Source organism: Sycon ciliatum, chromosome 5 (genome assembly GCF_964019385.1).
Source record: "Sycon ciliatum chromosome 5, ocSycCili1.1, whole genome shotgun sequence".
Taxonomy (NCBI): domain Eukaryota; kingdom Metazoa; phylum Porifera; class Calcarea; order Leucosolenida; family Sycettidae; genus Sycon; species Sycon ciliatum.
In genome coordinates, this window is record NC_088647.1 from 38,897,907 (window position 1) to 38,912,113 (window position 14,207).

Consider the following 14,207-nt stretch of genomic DNA (forward strand, 5'->3'; position numbering starts at 1 on the left):
AAAAGTGACTGCATGGATGTGTGGACTCGACGACAGGCATGTTTGAAAAGTGACTGCATGGATGTGTGGACTCGACGACAGGCATGTTTGCATTATGGATGTGTGGACTGCATGGATGTGTGGACTCGACGACAGGCATGTTTGCATTATGGATGTGTGGACTCGACGACTGGCATGTTTGAAAAGTGACTGCATGGATGTGTGGACTCGACGACAGGCATGTTTGCATTATGGATGTGTGGACTCGACGACAGGCATGTTTGAAAAGTGACTGCATGGATGTGTGGACTCGACGACAGGCATGTTTGAAAAGTGACTATGGATGTGTGGACTCGACGACAGGCATGTTTGCATTTTGGGACGATTTACCCTCCAGTTCCTATGGGTATTTCAAATTTCCAGCGTGAAGAAACGAGAAGATTTGTGTGGTCCATTCTGTAGTGTAGATCTTCTTGACATTCTGTAGTGTAGATCTTCTTGACATTCTGTAGTGTAGATCTTCTTGACATTCGGTAGTGTAGATCTTCTTGACATTCGGTAGTGTAGATCTTCTTGACTTGAAATTGGTTTCTCCGCACATGTACAATGTAAAATGTTGAGTCACCTCCACCACTACACTGCGCTCTTTAGCCGACTAGACCCTCCTGCGCACAACCATCACCATTGCGAGGACACTTCCGTAGACGATATTGATAAAATCCTCCAGACAGCTGTTTCGCTAATACATAGCTCATCAGTGAAGGTAGATGTTGAATGATTAAAAATATAGACCAAACTGCTATTATATAGGGGGTTTCCACATAAAAAAAACTGGCATAGCTGAGGTGATAACGCGGGAGAAGGAAAGTGACTCAACATTTTCTTCAATGGCCGAGAGCTCTGTCGCACCCTGTAATAAGATGTACAATGTAGTTTGTTCAAATACAACAGCAAAGAACAATGTCTCTATCTCCCAAATTCTTATTGATGCTGTCACATGGTGTACAACCACATCGTAGATTCCGAGCCCAGGAATTCCTCAAAGAGCAGATCAGAAATTCAAATAAGTGCAAAGAAAATGACAATTTCATTGCGACTCCACATCACATTCTTGTCCGCTGACTTGAGCATTTCTCAAAACGAGGAACTTCTTTTCAGCGTGATTGGAGAACACACTCTTTCCCATCTGTCTAATTTACGGCAAGGCAAACACTGCAAAACAAGGCAAGGCATGCCGGGTAAATCTGCAGAACACGCAAACAGTAGCAAGGTGAAAAGAGTTGGCAAAGAATCAAGTTTTGTTTCGATGAAAAGCAGATCTTCATTTTGGTGTAGATGTACTCGTGTACGTCACGATTATCGAGTATTGAGCATCGAGTATTGATTATCGAGTATTGATTATCGAGTATTGATTATCGAGTATTGATTATCGAGTATTGATTATCGAGTACAGTAAAACCTGGCAAGGCGACCACTCGGATAAGGCGACCACCTATCCAAGAAGACCACTGAAACCAGGATCAAGGGATGCTATTTCCAGTCAAATGACCCTGGATAAGGAGACCACCTGGTAACAGAGACCACATTTTGAAGGTCCCTTGAGCGGTCGTCTTAGACAGCTGTTTCACTGTATTGTGCGCTTATTTGCAGTTCACATTATGAGTTACGTGACATGCAAACCACCGCACTGCTTATTGATCGGTCACAAACGCATATGTGACAATCTGTTGTGCCGCTGCTTTGTCACCTTCAACTCACTGACATAATCACTCAAGTGGTTCGTATTGGACTGTGTGAGCCCGATGACGTACACACACTCACACGAACACGCGCACACACGTGCACACACGTACACACACACACACACACACACACACACACACACACACACACACTTACATACGAAGTGAGAGAGCTGCCAGACTTGTAATCAAACGCATGTGCAGGTTTGGTGTTGTTTTGGTTTCGTTTGGTTTCGTTCTTGTCCATGTCGTTGCATTGGTGGTTTCAGGATCCAAATCACAGTTCTTGTTTCTTTTGAGTCATGATAGTTTAGAGTGAACTTTAGACCCTGCTCTCTGCCTTCTTTGTTTTTATGCTGGGTGACGTAAATGCACCATCATTGAGCAAATAATGCCCTCTTGAATATTGCTCCGCTTGTGATGGACTTAAAAAAAGAAATAGCGCCCCTGTGCACTAATGGCCCGAGTACGGTACCCGGCCGGGTACCACATATCATGACCTAGGCAAAGACCAAGTATAGCAAGGACTGTGAGCTGGCAGCTCTCTCGTTGTACTAACCTGCACACTAGATACACACTTGTGCTGGTACGTGACCTACACACCATGGCCACTCGTGTGGTTCATGCCAGCCCGGACATGCCATACACTAACGTACACACTTCATAGGAAGTAAATAGGTGAGGACCCTGGCGCATTCCACAGCTTCTGAAACGAGAGAGCTTGGAAGCTCAGGGCCCTACGCTATGCTTTTTTGCCTAGCTCATGCATGTTATTAGAACTGATGGAAATGTTTTTTCCATTGATTGGCTGTAGTATTTTACGTTGACCATGACGGCTACAATGCCCAACCATACCACAACGAACTGATCGGCTACATCATTGTATTGCAAAAGTTTCCATCTGTTCGAATAACATGCATGATGAGCTAGGCAAAAAAGCATAGCGTAGGGCCCTGAGCGAAAGACAAAATTTGCATTCGAGGGTAATGCGACACCGTCTACCAATTTGCTGACCTAGGCAAAAAAAAGCATAGGGATGTTATTAATTTTCGTTTCTCCTATTTTTTTTTCAAGACAACCTAGGATTCGAACCCGCACTATCGCCCTGCATGCACTCCCCGGATACAGTTCGCATACATACTCATTCTTCCAAGTTGCTTCACGTTATGATCTTGCATTTGAAGCCCTATTTGAATATTGTGGCCAGCTGTCCTTGATGGTACGGTACGGGACAGGTACGGGATAACTGTTAGCGCCAGGCATGCCGATGGCACAAACAAACAAACAAACACGGAATTAAAGCTGTGTAGACCCTGGCTAGCGCCAGACGTTACTGAAGTAACGTCTTTTGCATAGCTACGGGAATAAGTTTTTTTGTTACTGTCCTGCTTTCTGCTGCATGTTATGTTCTCCTGTAGTTGGTACGGTAGCATACGTCTTGTCACATTTGTCAATTCGCTTGACAAAATACTTCACCAAGGTAACTTTCGGTAAGAAAATCCTGTGTTTGTTGCCATCGTGTTATCGCTGTCGTCGTGGCCACTGCTGCTGTTTGTTGCAGTCGTGTTGTTGCTGTCGTCATGGCCACTGCTGTTTGTTGCAGTCGTGTTGTCGCTGTCGTCGTAGCCAATGCTGCTGCTGCTGTGTTTGTTTTTGTATTTGTGTCTTTGGTCTGACGCTAGCCAGTGGCCAATAAGAGATATGTGATAGGCTGGTCATGTTGTTTGATTCCTGGCTGTGTGGTGAACTGGTGACTGTACCAACAAACCACTTACCACACTACAGTCAAACTCCCCTAGTCCGGCCTAGTCCGGGCAGGTTGGGACCGAGTACTGCCTGTAACTAACTAGTCCGGGCAGGTTGGGACCGAGTACTGCCCGAGTACTGCCCGTAACTAGTCCGGGCAGGTTGGGACCTAGCACTGCCCGTAACTAGTCCGGGCAGGTTGGGACCGAGCACTGCCTGTAACTAGTCCAGGTAGGTTGGGACCGAGTACTGCCCGAGTACTGCCCGTAACTGGTCCGGGCAGGTTGGGACCTAGCACTGCCTGTAACTAGTCCGGGCAGGTTGGGACCGAGTACTGCCCGTAACTAGTCCGGTCAGGTTGGGACCGAGTATTGCCCGTAACTAGTCCGGGCAGGTTGGGACCGAGCACTGCCTGTAACTAGTCCGGGCAGGTTGGGACCGAGTACTGCCCGTAACTAGTCCGGTCAGGTTGGGACCGAGTATTGCCCGTAACTAGTCCGGGCAGGTTGGGACCGAGCACTGCCTGTAACTAGTCCGGGCAGGTTGGGACCGAGCACTGCCTGTAACTTGCCCGGGCAGGTTGGGACCGAGCACTGCCCGTAACTAGTCCGGGCAGGTTGGGACCTAGCGCTGCCCGTACCTAATTCGGTCAGGTTGGGACCTAGCACTGCTGGTAACTAGTCCAGGTAGGTTGGGACCTAGCACTGCCTGTAACTAGTCCGGGCAGGTTGGGACCGAGTACTGCCCGTAACTAGTCCGGTCAGGTTGGGACCGAGTATTGCCCGTAACTAGTCCGGGCAGGTTGGGACCGAGCACTGCCTGTAACTAGTCCGGGCAGGTTGGGACCGAGCACTGCCTGTAACTTGCCCGGGCAGGTTGGGACCGAGCACTGCCCGTAACTAGTCCGGGCAGGTTGGGACCTAGCGCTGCCCGTACCTAATTCGGTCAGGTTGGGACCTAGCACTGCCTGTAACTAGTCCGGGCAGGTTGGGACCGAGTACTGCCCGTAACTAGTCCGGTCAGGTTGGGACCGAGTATTGCCCGTAACTAGTCCGGGCAGGTTGGGACCGAGCACTGCCTGTAACTAGTCCGGGCAGGTTGGGACCGAGCACTGCCTGTAACTTGCCCGGGCAGGTTGGGACCGAGCACTGCCCGTAACTAGTCCGGGCAGGTTGGGACCTAGCGCTGCCCGTACCTAATTCGGTCAGGTTGGGACCTAGCACTGCTGGTAACTAGTCCGGTCAGGTTGGGACCTAGCACTGCCCGTACCTAATTCGGGCAGGTTGGGACCTAGCACTGCCTGTAACTAGTCCGGGCAGGTTGGGACCGAGTACTGCCCGTAACTAGTCCGGTCAGGTTGGGACCGAGTATTGCCCGTAACTAGTCCGGGCAGGTTGGGACCGAGCACTGCCTGTAACTAGTCCGGGCAGGTTGGGACCGAGCACTGCCTGTAACTTGCCCGGGCAGGTTGGGACCGAGCACTGCCCGTAACTAGTCCGGGCAGGTTGGGACCTAGCGCTGCCCGTACCTAATTCGGTCAGGTTGGGACCTAGCACTGCTGGTAACTAGTCCGGTCAGGTTGGGACCTAGCACTGCCCGTACCTAATTCGGTCAGGTTGGGACCTAGCACTGCCCGTAACTAGGAATTGCCCGTAACTCAGAACTTACATACTTGCCGAATGCATGTCCAGATGTTTATGCCACATCAATGTGACTGTTTTGGGGCCGGTTTTCGTTGAGCCGGTTTTCGTTGAGCCGTTTTTGTGACTAGATGGGTCAGAGAGGTGCGCGGTTGACGGACGTGCCCGGATTAGGGACGTCGGTGTCTGGGGAGTTGGACTATATCTGCTGTTATAACTCATTTTTGACTTTCCTCTGTAGAATGTTGTGAAGACATCAATGCAGCATCATGTCATACAGTAGAGAGATGTGGTGAAGACACACCCGCCAGGCGAAATGGTGGAAAATACATTCCTGCCCACACAACGCTCTCTAAGTTGCAAGGTTCTGTAAAGGCGCACTTTATCACCAGCCGTGCGTCGACCAGACACCTGTGACCATGCGTACACTGATGATGGTGGTTAGAGAAGGAGTACTCCTGACCAGAAACTTGCAGCTTAGAGAGAGAGAGAGAGAGAGAGAGAGAGAGAGAGAGAGAGAGAGAGAGAGAGAGAGAGAGAGAGAGGGAGGGAGGGAGGGAGGGAGGGAGGGAGGGAGGGGGAGGGGAGGGGGAGAGGGAGAGGGAGAGATTTGTGTGGGCGGTGTGTATTTCCCTACATTTCACCAGGCGTGGTTTTACCGCTATTGCTGTACTTGACTTTCCTCTGTGTTTGAATCATTTGAAATTTGTCACCTTGAGAGAATGTGTATTCCTCCATACTTGGGAGCGCATGCATTTCCTGCAGACTGGATTTGACATGTGTGTCTTGAGCATTTCTTGAAATGCTCTACCACTCTCTGAGGTTGCAACCTGTGACACCTGTGAAAGAAAGAAAGGTTTTTCATGTGCTATCACATGCCATCACAAGTCCCTTGGGCGATAGTGCTATCACATGCCATCACAAGTCCCTTGGGCGATAGTGCTATCACATGCCATCACAAGTCCCTTGGGCGATAGTGCTATCACATGCCATCACAAGTCCCTTGGGCGATAGTGCTATCACATGCCATCACAAGTCCCTTGGGCAATATGTGACGTGTGAGCCGCATCATTGGAGTAGAGTTTGATGTGTGATGTGTGACGAACGGAGTAGAGTTTGATGTGTGATGTGTGATCCACAGCATTGGAGTAGAGTTTGATGTGTGACGTGTGACCCGCATCATTGGAGTAGTGTTTGATGTGTGACGTGTGACGAACGGAGTAGAGTTTGATGTGTGATGTGTGATCCACAGCATTAGAGAAGAGTTTGATGTGTGATGTGTGACCCGCATCATTGGAGTAGTGTTTGATGTGTGACGTGTGACGAACGGAGTAGAGTTTGATGTGTAATGTGTAACCCGCATCATTGGAGTAGAGTTTGATGTGTTATGTGTGATCCACATCATTGGAGTAGAGTTTGATGTGTGATGTGTGATCCACATCATTGGAGTAGAGTTTGATGTGTGATGTGTGACCCGCATCATTGGAGTAGAGTTTGATGTGTGACGTGCAACACACATGAATGAAGTACAAGTTGACAGTTGACGTGTAACGCACATCATTGGAGTACAGTTTGATGTTAGCGCACATCATTGGAGTACAGTTTGATGTTAGCGCACATCAATGATGTGTACAGTTTGATGTTAGCGCACATCAATGATGTGTACAGTTTGATGTTAGCGCATATCAATGATGTGTACGGTTTGATGTTAGCGCATATCAATGATGTGTACAGTTTGATGTTAGCGCATATCAATGATGTGTACAGTTTGATGTTAGCGCATATCAATGATGTGTACAGTTTGATGTTAGCACATATCAATGATGTGTACAGTTTGATGTTAGCGCATATCAATGATGTGTACAGTTTTCTGCTTGTAGTTCATTTATAGTGCACATGCATATACAGCGGAACCTCAAAATTCCGACTGCCTTTCGGATCGGGCAAAGTAGTCAATCTCCGAGGTGGTCTGGTCTGTCAGAATCACTATCGTCCTGACAAGCGATATGCAATTGTAGCATATCCTTCATCACATCACAGACAGTGATATTAAGGCTCAGGCTCAGTCTGTGCTCTCATTTTATGAAGTAATGCCCATAAATGGCTACATAAAATACTGATGAGTGTTTAAACAAGTATGTCATACGGTGTGTGTGTGTGTGTGTGTGTGTGTGTGTGTGTGTGCGTATGTGTGTGTATATGTGTACGGTGTGTGTGTGTGTGTTTATGTGTATGCGTGTATGTGTGTGTGTGTGTGTGGGTCTTTGCTTTCTGCAGTGGACAGCTGGAAGTTAGGAGTATTTGTGGGTGGTTTTCTCTCTGGTACTATGTGCCTGGCATTGGGCCTGGTAGCTAGACGGTTACTGACAGTATCACCCGAGCGTGTCTTTCATCGATCCATGAGATACCTTGTCTCTTCTAGTGCTGTAAGTAAAGTGTGACATTCAGATTTCAAATTACGTGTACCACCATTTTTTTTAAATGGGGACGGTCGCGCAAGCCAGCAGCCGTTCAGTCATAGCGCCTACGCACTTGAGTTCATGCTGATGGATGTACAGCAATACTTGTGCCTGGCCAGTACACTCTACAGAGACTGTGGAGTTTTCAGTTATGGAGGGGGGGGGGGTAGCTCCAGACTTGGATTGGTAGACTAAACGACTCTGGTTTTTGATGCTCGGAAAGGCACGTGAAGAAGACGTCCTTTTTCCGAGCCATCCTGGTTATTTTTCCTCATTCTCTGGTGCGCGTCAACCAAGATGTTTCCGGCGTGAAGTACTGCCGAACTGGTGTCCTAGCATCTACAGGAATTTGCCACACCTAGGTAACCACTGTGTCAGCAAAACTCAGTGTTTCCTGGTCGCGACTAGGCACACATTTCCGCCGAGTAAACACCGTCCAGAAGTGTACAATTTACAGTTTCTGTGCATTGTACACTGTACATTGCACTCTGTCTGTGCATTGCACTCTGTCTGTACATTGCACTCCGTCTGTACATTGCACCCTGTCTGTACGAGCGTACATTGCACTCTGTCTGTACGAGCGTACATTGCACTCTGTCTGTACGAGCGTACATTGCACTCTGTCTGTACATTGCACTCTGTCTGTACGGGCGTACATTGCACTCTGTGCATTGTACAGTATATCTAGTTCAATTTATTCTGTCAAGTTTATACACAGTTTATCTGTGGTGTTTATGTAATCCTGCATACACAGTTTATCTGTGGTGCTGATGTAACCCTGCATACACAGTTTATCTGTGGTGCTGATGTAACCCTGCATACACAGTTTATCTGTGGTGCTGATGTAATCCTGCATACACAGTTTATCTGTGGTGCTGATGTAACCCTGCATACACAGTTTATCTGTGGTGCTGATGTAATCCTGCATACACAGTTTATCTGTGGTGCTGATGTAACCCTGCATACACAGTTTATCTGTGGTGCTGATGTAACCCTGCATACACAGTTTATCTGTGGTGCTGATGGAACCCTGCATACACAGTTTATCTGTGGTGCTGATGTAACCCTCCATACACAGTTTATCTGTGGTGCTGATGTAACCCTGCATACACAGTTTATCTGTGGTGCTGATGTAACCCTGCATACACAGTTTATCTGTGGTGCTGATGTAATCCTGCATACACAGTTTATCTGTGGTGCTGATGTAATCCTGCATACACAGTTTATCTGTGGTGCTGATGTAATCCTGCATGCACAGTTTATCTGTGGTGCTGATGTAACCCTGCATACACAGTTTATCTGTGGTGCTGATGTAATCCTCCATACACAGTTTATCTGTGGTGCTGATGTAATCCTGCATACACAGTTATCTGTGGTGCTGATGTAATCCTGCATACACAGTTTATCTGTGGTGCTGATGTAATCCTGCATACACAGTTTATCTGTGGTGCTGATGTAATCCTGCATACACAGTTTATCTGTGGTGCTGATGTAATCCTGCATACACAGTTTATCTGTGGTGCTGATGTAACCCTGCAGACACAGTTTATCTGTGGTGCTGATGTAATCCTGCATACACAGTTTATCTGTGGTGCTGATGTAATCCTGCATACACAGTTTATCTGTGGTGCTGATGGAACCCTCCATACACAGTTTATCTGTGGTGCTGATGTAACCCTGCATACACAGTTTATCTGTGGTGCTGATGTAATCCTGCATGCACAGTTTATCTGTGGTGCTGATGTAACCCTGCATACACAGTTTATCTGTGGTGCTGATGTAATCCTGCATGCACAGTTTATCTGTGGTGCTGATGTAACCCTGCATACACAGTTTATCTGTGGTGCTGATGTAACCCTGCATACACAGTTTATCTGTGGTGCTGATGGAACCCTGCATACACAGTTTATCTGTGGTGCTGATGTAACCCTGCATACACAGTTTATCTGTAGTGCTGATGTAACCCTGCATACACAGTTTATCTGTGGTGCTGATGTAACCCTGCATGCACAGTTTATCTGTGGTGCTGATGTAACCCTGCATACACAGTTTATCTGTGGTGCTGATGTAATCCTGCATACACAGTTTATCTGTGGTGCTGATGTAATCCTGCATGCACAGTTTATCTGTGGTGCTGATGTAACCCTGCATACACAGTTTATCTGTGGTGCTGATGTAACCCTGCATATACAGTTTATCTGTGGTGCTGATGTAATCCTGCATACACAGTTTATCTGTGGTGCTGATGGAACCCTGCATATACAGTTTATCTGTGGTGCTGATGTAATCCTGCATACACAGTTTATCTTGACTACTGTGTGAGTGTAGAAGTGCATACTAGAGAGGTTCCGGGTACGATTTTCCGTGCCAAAATCCGTATGGGCGCTACCAATTTTTTCGAGGCGTGCTTCATACGATTTTTCGGCACGGAGAATCCGTGTGGACTGGCTTTCATACGAACCATGTATGGAGATTTTGCATCATCCAGTGCAGAAAGATCTTTCGCGTACAAATTTGGTATGAGAAACATAGATTTTCTGCGAGTTGATTTCGGTACAAATTTTCAAAATAAAAAAGCATAGCGCGGGAATATGACGTGTTTGCGATCGTAACCTGGGCAATGACGGCAAACACATAAGTTCCGTACTCCGGAACATTTCACTGCTTGAAAACGACGTCTAAAAATCAGTAGTGCCTCTACGGATTTTGGCACGAAAAATCGTACTCCGGAACCTCTCTAATAAGATAGAAAACGCTGGCATCTCGAATATAAGAGCACGACCAGCTGAAAGTAGAGACCACACGTCCTTCACCGCGCAATGCTACTGTACGAGTCCCCAATGCTACTGTATGAGTCCCCAATGCTACTGTATGAGTCCATGAAGTGACTGTTGTGTTCCTAGCAGTGCACTCGATATCCTGGTGCTTAGAATGCTTATGTACTGCTATATGTTGAGATGCAATGCGCCTGTTATGACACGGCCTGGCATGGCCTGGTATGTATAGGACAGTGCACGGAGCCGAGGCATGCAGCGCCGCGGGGATTATGAAAATATTCTCCCGAGGACCAATCCGACCATTGTCCTATAATTATAGACTGCTGTGTTAGGCGTCATCAATAGTTCATAACCCCCAAGAGTGTGCAACTCCAGCTATTGGGTCAGCGATGGCAGAACTTCACATTACATGATGAAGTTGAACCCTGTGCATGATAGATACAGGCTTGTACACAACCCTGCTCTGGGTTCAACTCTCTTGTGGTCACTTTGCACTGTTTGCCAGCGTCACGTGATGTGAAGTTCTGCCGTCGCAGCATATTATAGAGGTTGTGCAGGGAGTTGCACACTCTTGGGGGTTATGTACTCTTGGTGTCATCCATCATCATTCAGTTGTTGAAGGTAAATGTCACGGTTCAGTAGTTTCTCCAAATTTTGCCTGGCTCTTTATTTCGTCTGGCTCCGAAATGCCTATGCCCCTTACTTGGTGTCTTACTTCATCTCTTACTTCATACAGGCGAATAGAGAGTGCTCTTCTGTACTTGTGTGTTTGTACTGGTACATACACACAGCTAAGCCTGAGTCCACTACGCATTTGATGTAGGACTTGTCCACTGAACATTCTGATTGTTCTAATGTTTGTTCTGAGAAGTATGATTCGTCCATTGCTTGTCATTTGTCAGAGCATCCTGAATGTGGCGCAGTGTACTTAGAAGATTGTTTTTCTATTTTGTCACGTGCACGCAGTGCAAAGTTTTTAAATGTTCTAGAAGCTGTTTGCTTCCTCAGTTAACAAAAACTTCGTGATGGATTTTTGATGGTTATGAGAACGCTTAGAACAGGTCAAGAACAGTTTGTATCGACTGCAAATCAATGGCCGAAGGTAGCTCAGCCTATGTACAGTGTCTTTACAAGAGAAATTGTTGGCAGAATGAACAGAGTGTTCCGTTTGCGTCGCTTTCGCTCGACTCATTTTTGACCCTGCATCGCTGTCGTCATCTGCTGTACGCGAGTCGTCATCTCTCTCGAGGCGTTGTTCAGCTCGTTTCAGCCTTGCCTCGGCGGCTTCTTTGATCGCACTCCACTGAACTTGATCTCGCCGTCGTTCAAGTAAGCTGACTTTCAAGCTGCGTGATCCGCCACGGTGGCGATTACTCGTTTCTTCAAGAAGGGCAGTCGAGCCTGTCCCACAAACTATCGTCCTATCTCCCTCCTACCCGTCGTATCAAAACTGCAAGAAAGAATCGCCCACAAAGCTCTCTACAGGCACATCCAACCCCATCTCCCTCCAGAACAGTCAGGCTTCAGGAAGAACGACAGCACAGAGTACCAAATAAGCCGCCTGCTGCACGAACTTGCTGCGGACCTTGAGGTCAAGAAGTCAGTCCACGTCTGCTTCTTTGACCTCTCTAAGGCCTACGACCGCGTGTGGCACCGTGGCCTCTTGCACAAGCTTGAACACCATGGCGTAAGGGGTGCAGCACTCCGCTGGTTTGAGAGCTACCTCCTGGGCCGGAGGCAGCGGGTCCGAATCGGAAGCACAGCCTCCGACTAGCTTGACATCCCTGCAGGAGTCCCTCAGGGATCGGTACTCGGCCCGCTGCTATTCCTCGTATACACGATGGACCTACCAGCAGCAGCCAGCTTGCAACTCCCAAGCCACACGAAGCAGCCTCTTCGCCGACTACACCGCCTTAATCGCTAGCGACCACTCAGCAGCGGCAGCAGAGCGAGCGCTCCAGTCCAGTGTGACTAAAGCCGCTACGTGGCTCGACACCTGGCAGCTGACCGTCAACGAAACCAAGACGGTCGTGATGACACTGTGCGGTGCTTTCCCCTGACAATAACGTTGAAAGGCAAAACACTGAACAGAGTCCAGAGCCAGCGACACCTGGGTATCATCGTTCAGACCGACCTGAAGTGGAATACCCACATCCAGCACATCGAGAGCAAAGTTGCGCGCACTCTCCACCTCTTGAGACGGATTCGTGGACGTCTTTCACCCACCGCCCTGTCAGCACTGTACACCACGTATATACGCCCCGTTATCGAATATGGTTCTCTGGCTATGTCAGCTATGAATGTTCAGCAACAAGATGCCCTCGAACGTCTCCAACGGCGGTCAGCAAAACTCTGCCTCCGACTCCCCCTCTTCAGTCCTTGCCACCACAGTTCGTTACTCCACCACGTCACTTGGCCTACCCTCTCATCCCGCAGGAAGCTCAAGCAGCTACTCTTTGCACACACCATCGCTGTCAAACGATCCCCGCCACACATCCAGCTTGCGACCTCAGGCTACATCACCGAGCCACCAAGCCGAGAATTGAGGCGTCATCGAGTCTTTGCCCTCCCCACCACCCACTCCACCCGCCTTCAACGTTCACCCTTGTACTCAGCATGCACTCAGTACAACCACCTGTCACCACACTGTTACTCCCTCCGAGAAATAAATGCATTCAAAAGAGAAGTTACCCCGATCATAGCATCATCTATTTGCACATGCTCCAACCCCCGCTGTAGCCCAGCCTAGGTATAGTAATTTAATCAAGGTATATCGCCTACCTGCCCTCGCAATGGATATACTTCCCTCCTCGTCTTTACTTAAATGAAGCACCCAAACCACGGCTGCCACTAGCCACTGTTTCTCCCGGTTTATTGCACCCACTCTGATTGATAACACATAGTACTGTCTCTCTCTCTTATTGGCTACGGCCACCGTGAGAATAAAGATAATAATTTTGTTGTTGATGATTCAGTGTACAACATGTGTGTTAGTATTTTGTTGTTGAGGATTCAGTCTATCACCTTGTTGAGGATTCAGTGTGCAGTATATCTGTTTGTATTTTGTTGTTTAGGATTCAGTGTACAGTTTATCTGTTAGTATTTTGTTGTTTAGGATTCAGTGTACAGTATGTGTGTTAGTATTTTGTTGTTGAGGATTCAGTGTGCAGTATATCTGTTTGTATTTTGTTGTTTAGGATTCAGTGTGCAGTATGTGTGTTAGGCCACAACAAAAAGATTTCGTGTTTCCGGTCGGCCGACCGGGTCCGTTTTTTCAAAAATTATGGATTTTTTTGGTTTACGACAAGTACAAAAAAAACAAGAAAAACAAGCAAAAACACTGAAAGCATTGTGTTGCTTTGCTCGAACCGAAATAAAAGTTTGACTGAATGCAGAGACGAAAATTCCGGAGCTGGAGAAAAGGTCGCCAAGAACGATGGCTGCTTAGAGCAGCCCGCTTTGTGTCCAGTGCTGACGATGGCTGCTCAGAGCAGCCCGCTTTGTGTCCAGTGCTGACGATGGCTGCTCAGAGCAGCCCGCTTTGTGTCCAGTGTTGACGATGGCTGCTCAGAGCAGCCCGCTTTGTGTCCAGTGCTGACGATGGCTGCTCAGAGCAGCCCGCTTTGTGTCCAGTGCTGACGATGGCTGCTCAGAGCAGCCCGCTTTGTGTCCAGTGCTGACGATGGCTGCTCAGAGCAGCCCGCTTTGTGTCCAGTGCTGACGATGGCTGCTCAGAGCAGCCCGCTTTGTGTCCAGTGCTGACGATGGCTGCTCAGAGCAGCCCGCTTTGTGTCCAGTGCTGACGATGGCTGCTCAGAGCAGCCCGCTTTGTGTCCAGTGCTGACGATGGCTGCTCAGAGCAGC

At 48.1% G+C, this 14,207-nt stretch overlaps 1 protein-coding gene across 2 annotated transcripts in view; it reads left to right on the top strand.

The window, feature by feature from the left end:
* Window positions 1-14,207, top strand: part of LOC135818629 (uncharacterized) — a 37,244-nt gene that overhangs the window by 1,483 nt on the left and 21,554 nt on the right. For both annotated transcript variants that reach the window (XM_065332016.1, XM_065332015.1), the window contains exons 2-3: window positions 3,140-3,211; window positions 7,385-7,533. In XM_065332016.1, the coding sequence (XP_065188088.1) occupies window positions 3,140-3,211; window positions 7,385-7,533 (221 nt within the window). The remainder of the gene's footprint in view (window positions 1-3,139; window positions 3,212-7,384; window positions 7,534-14,207) is intronic.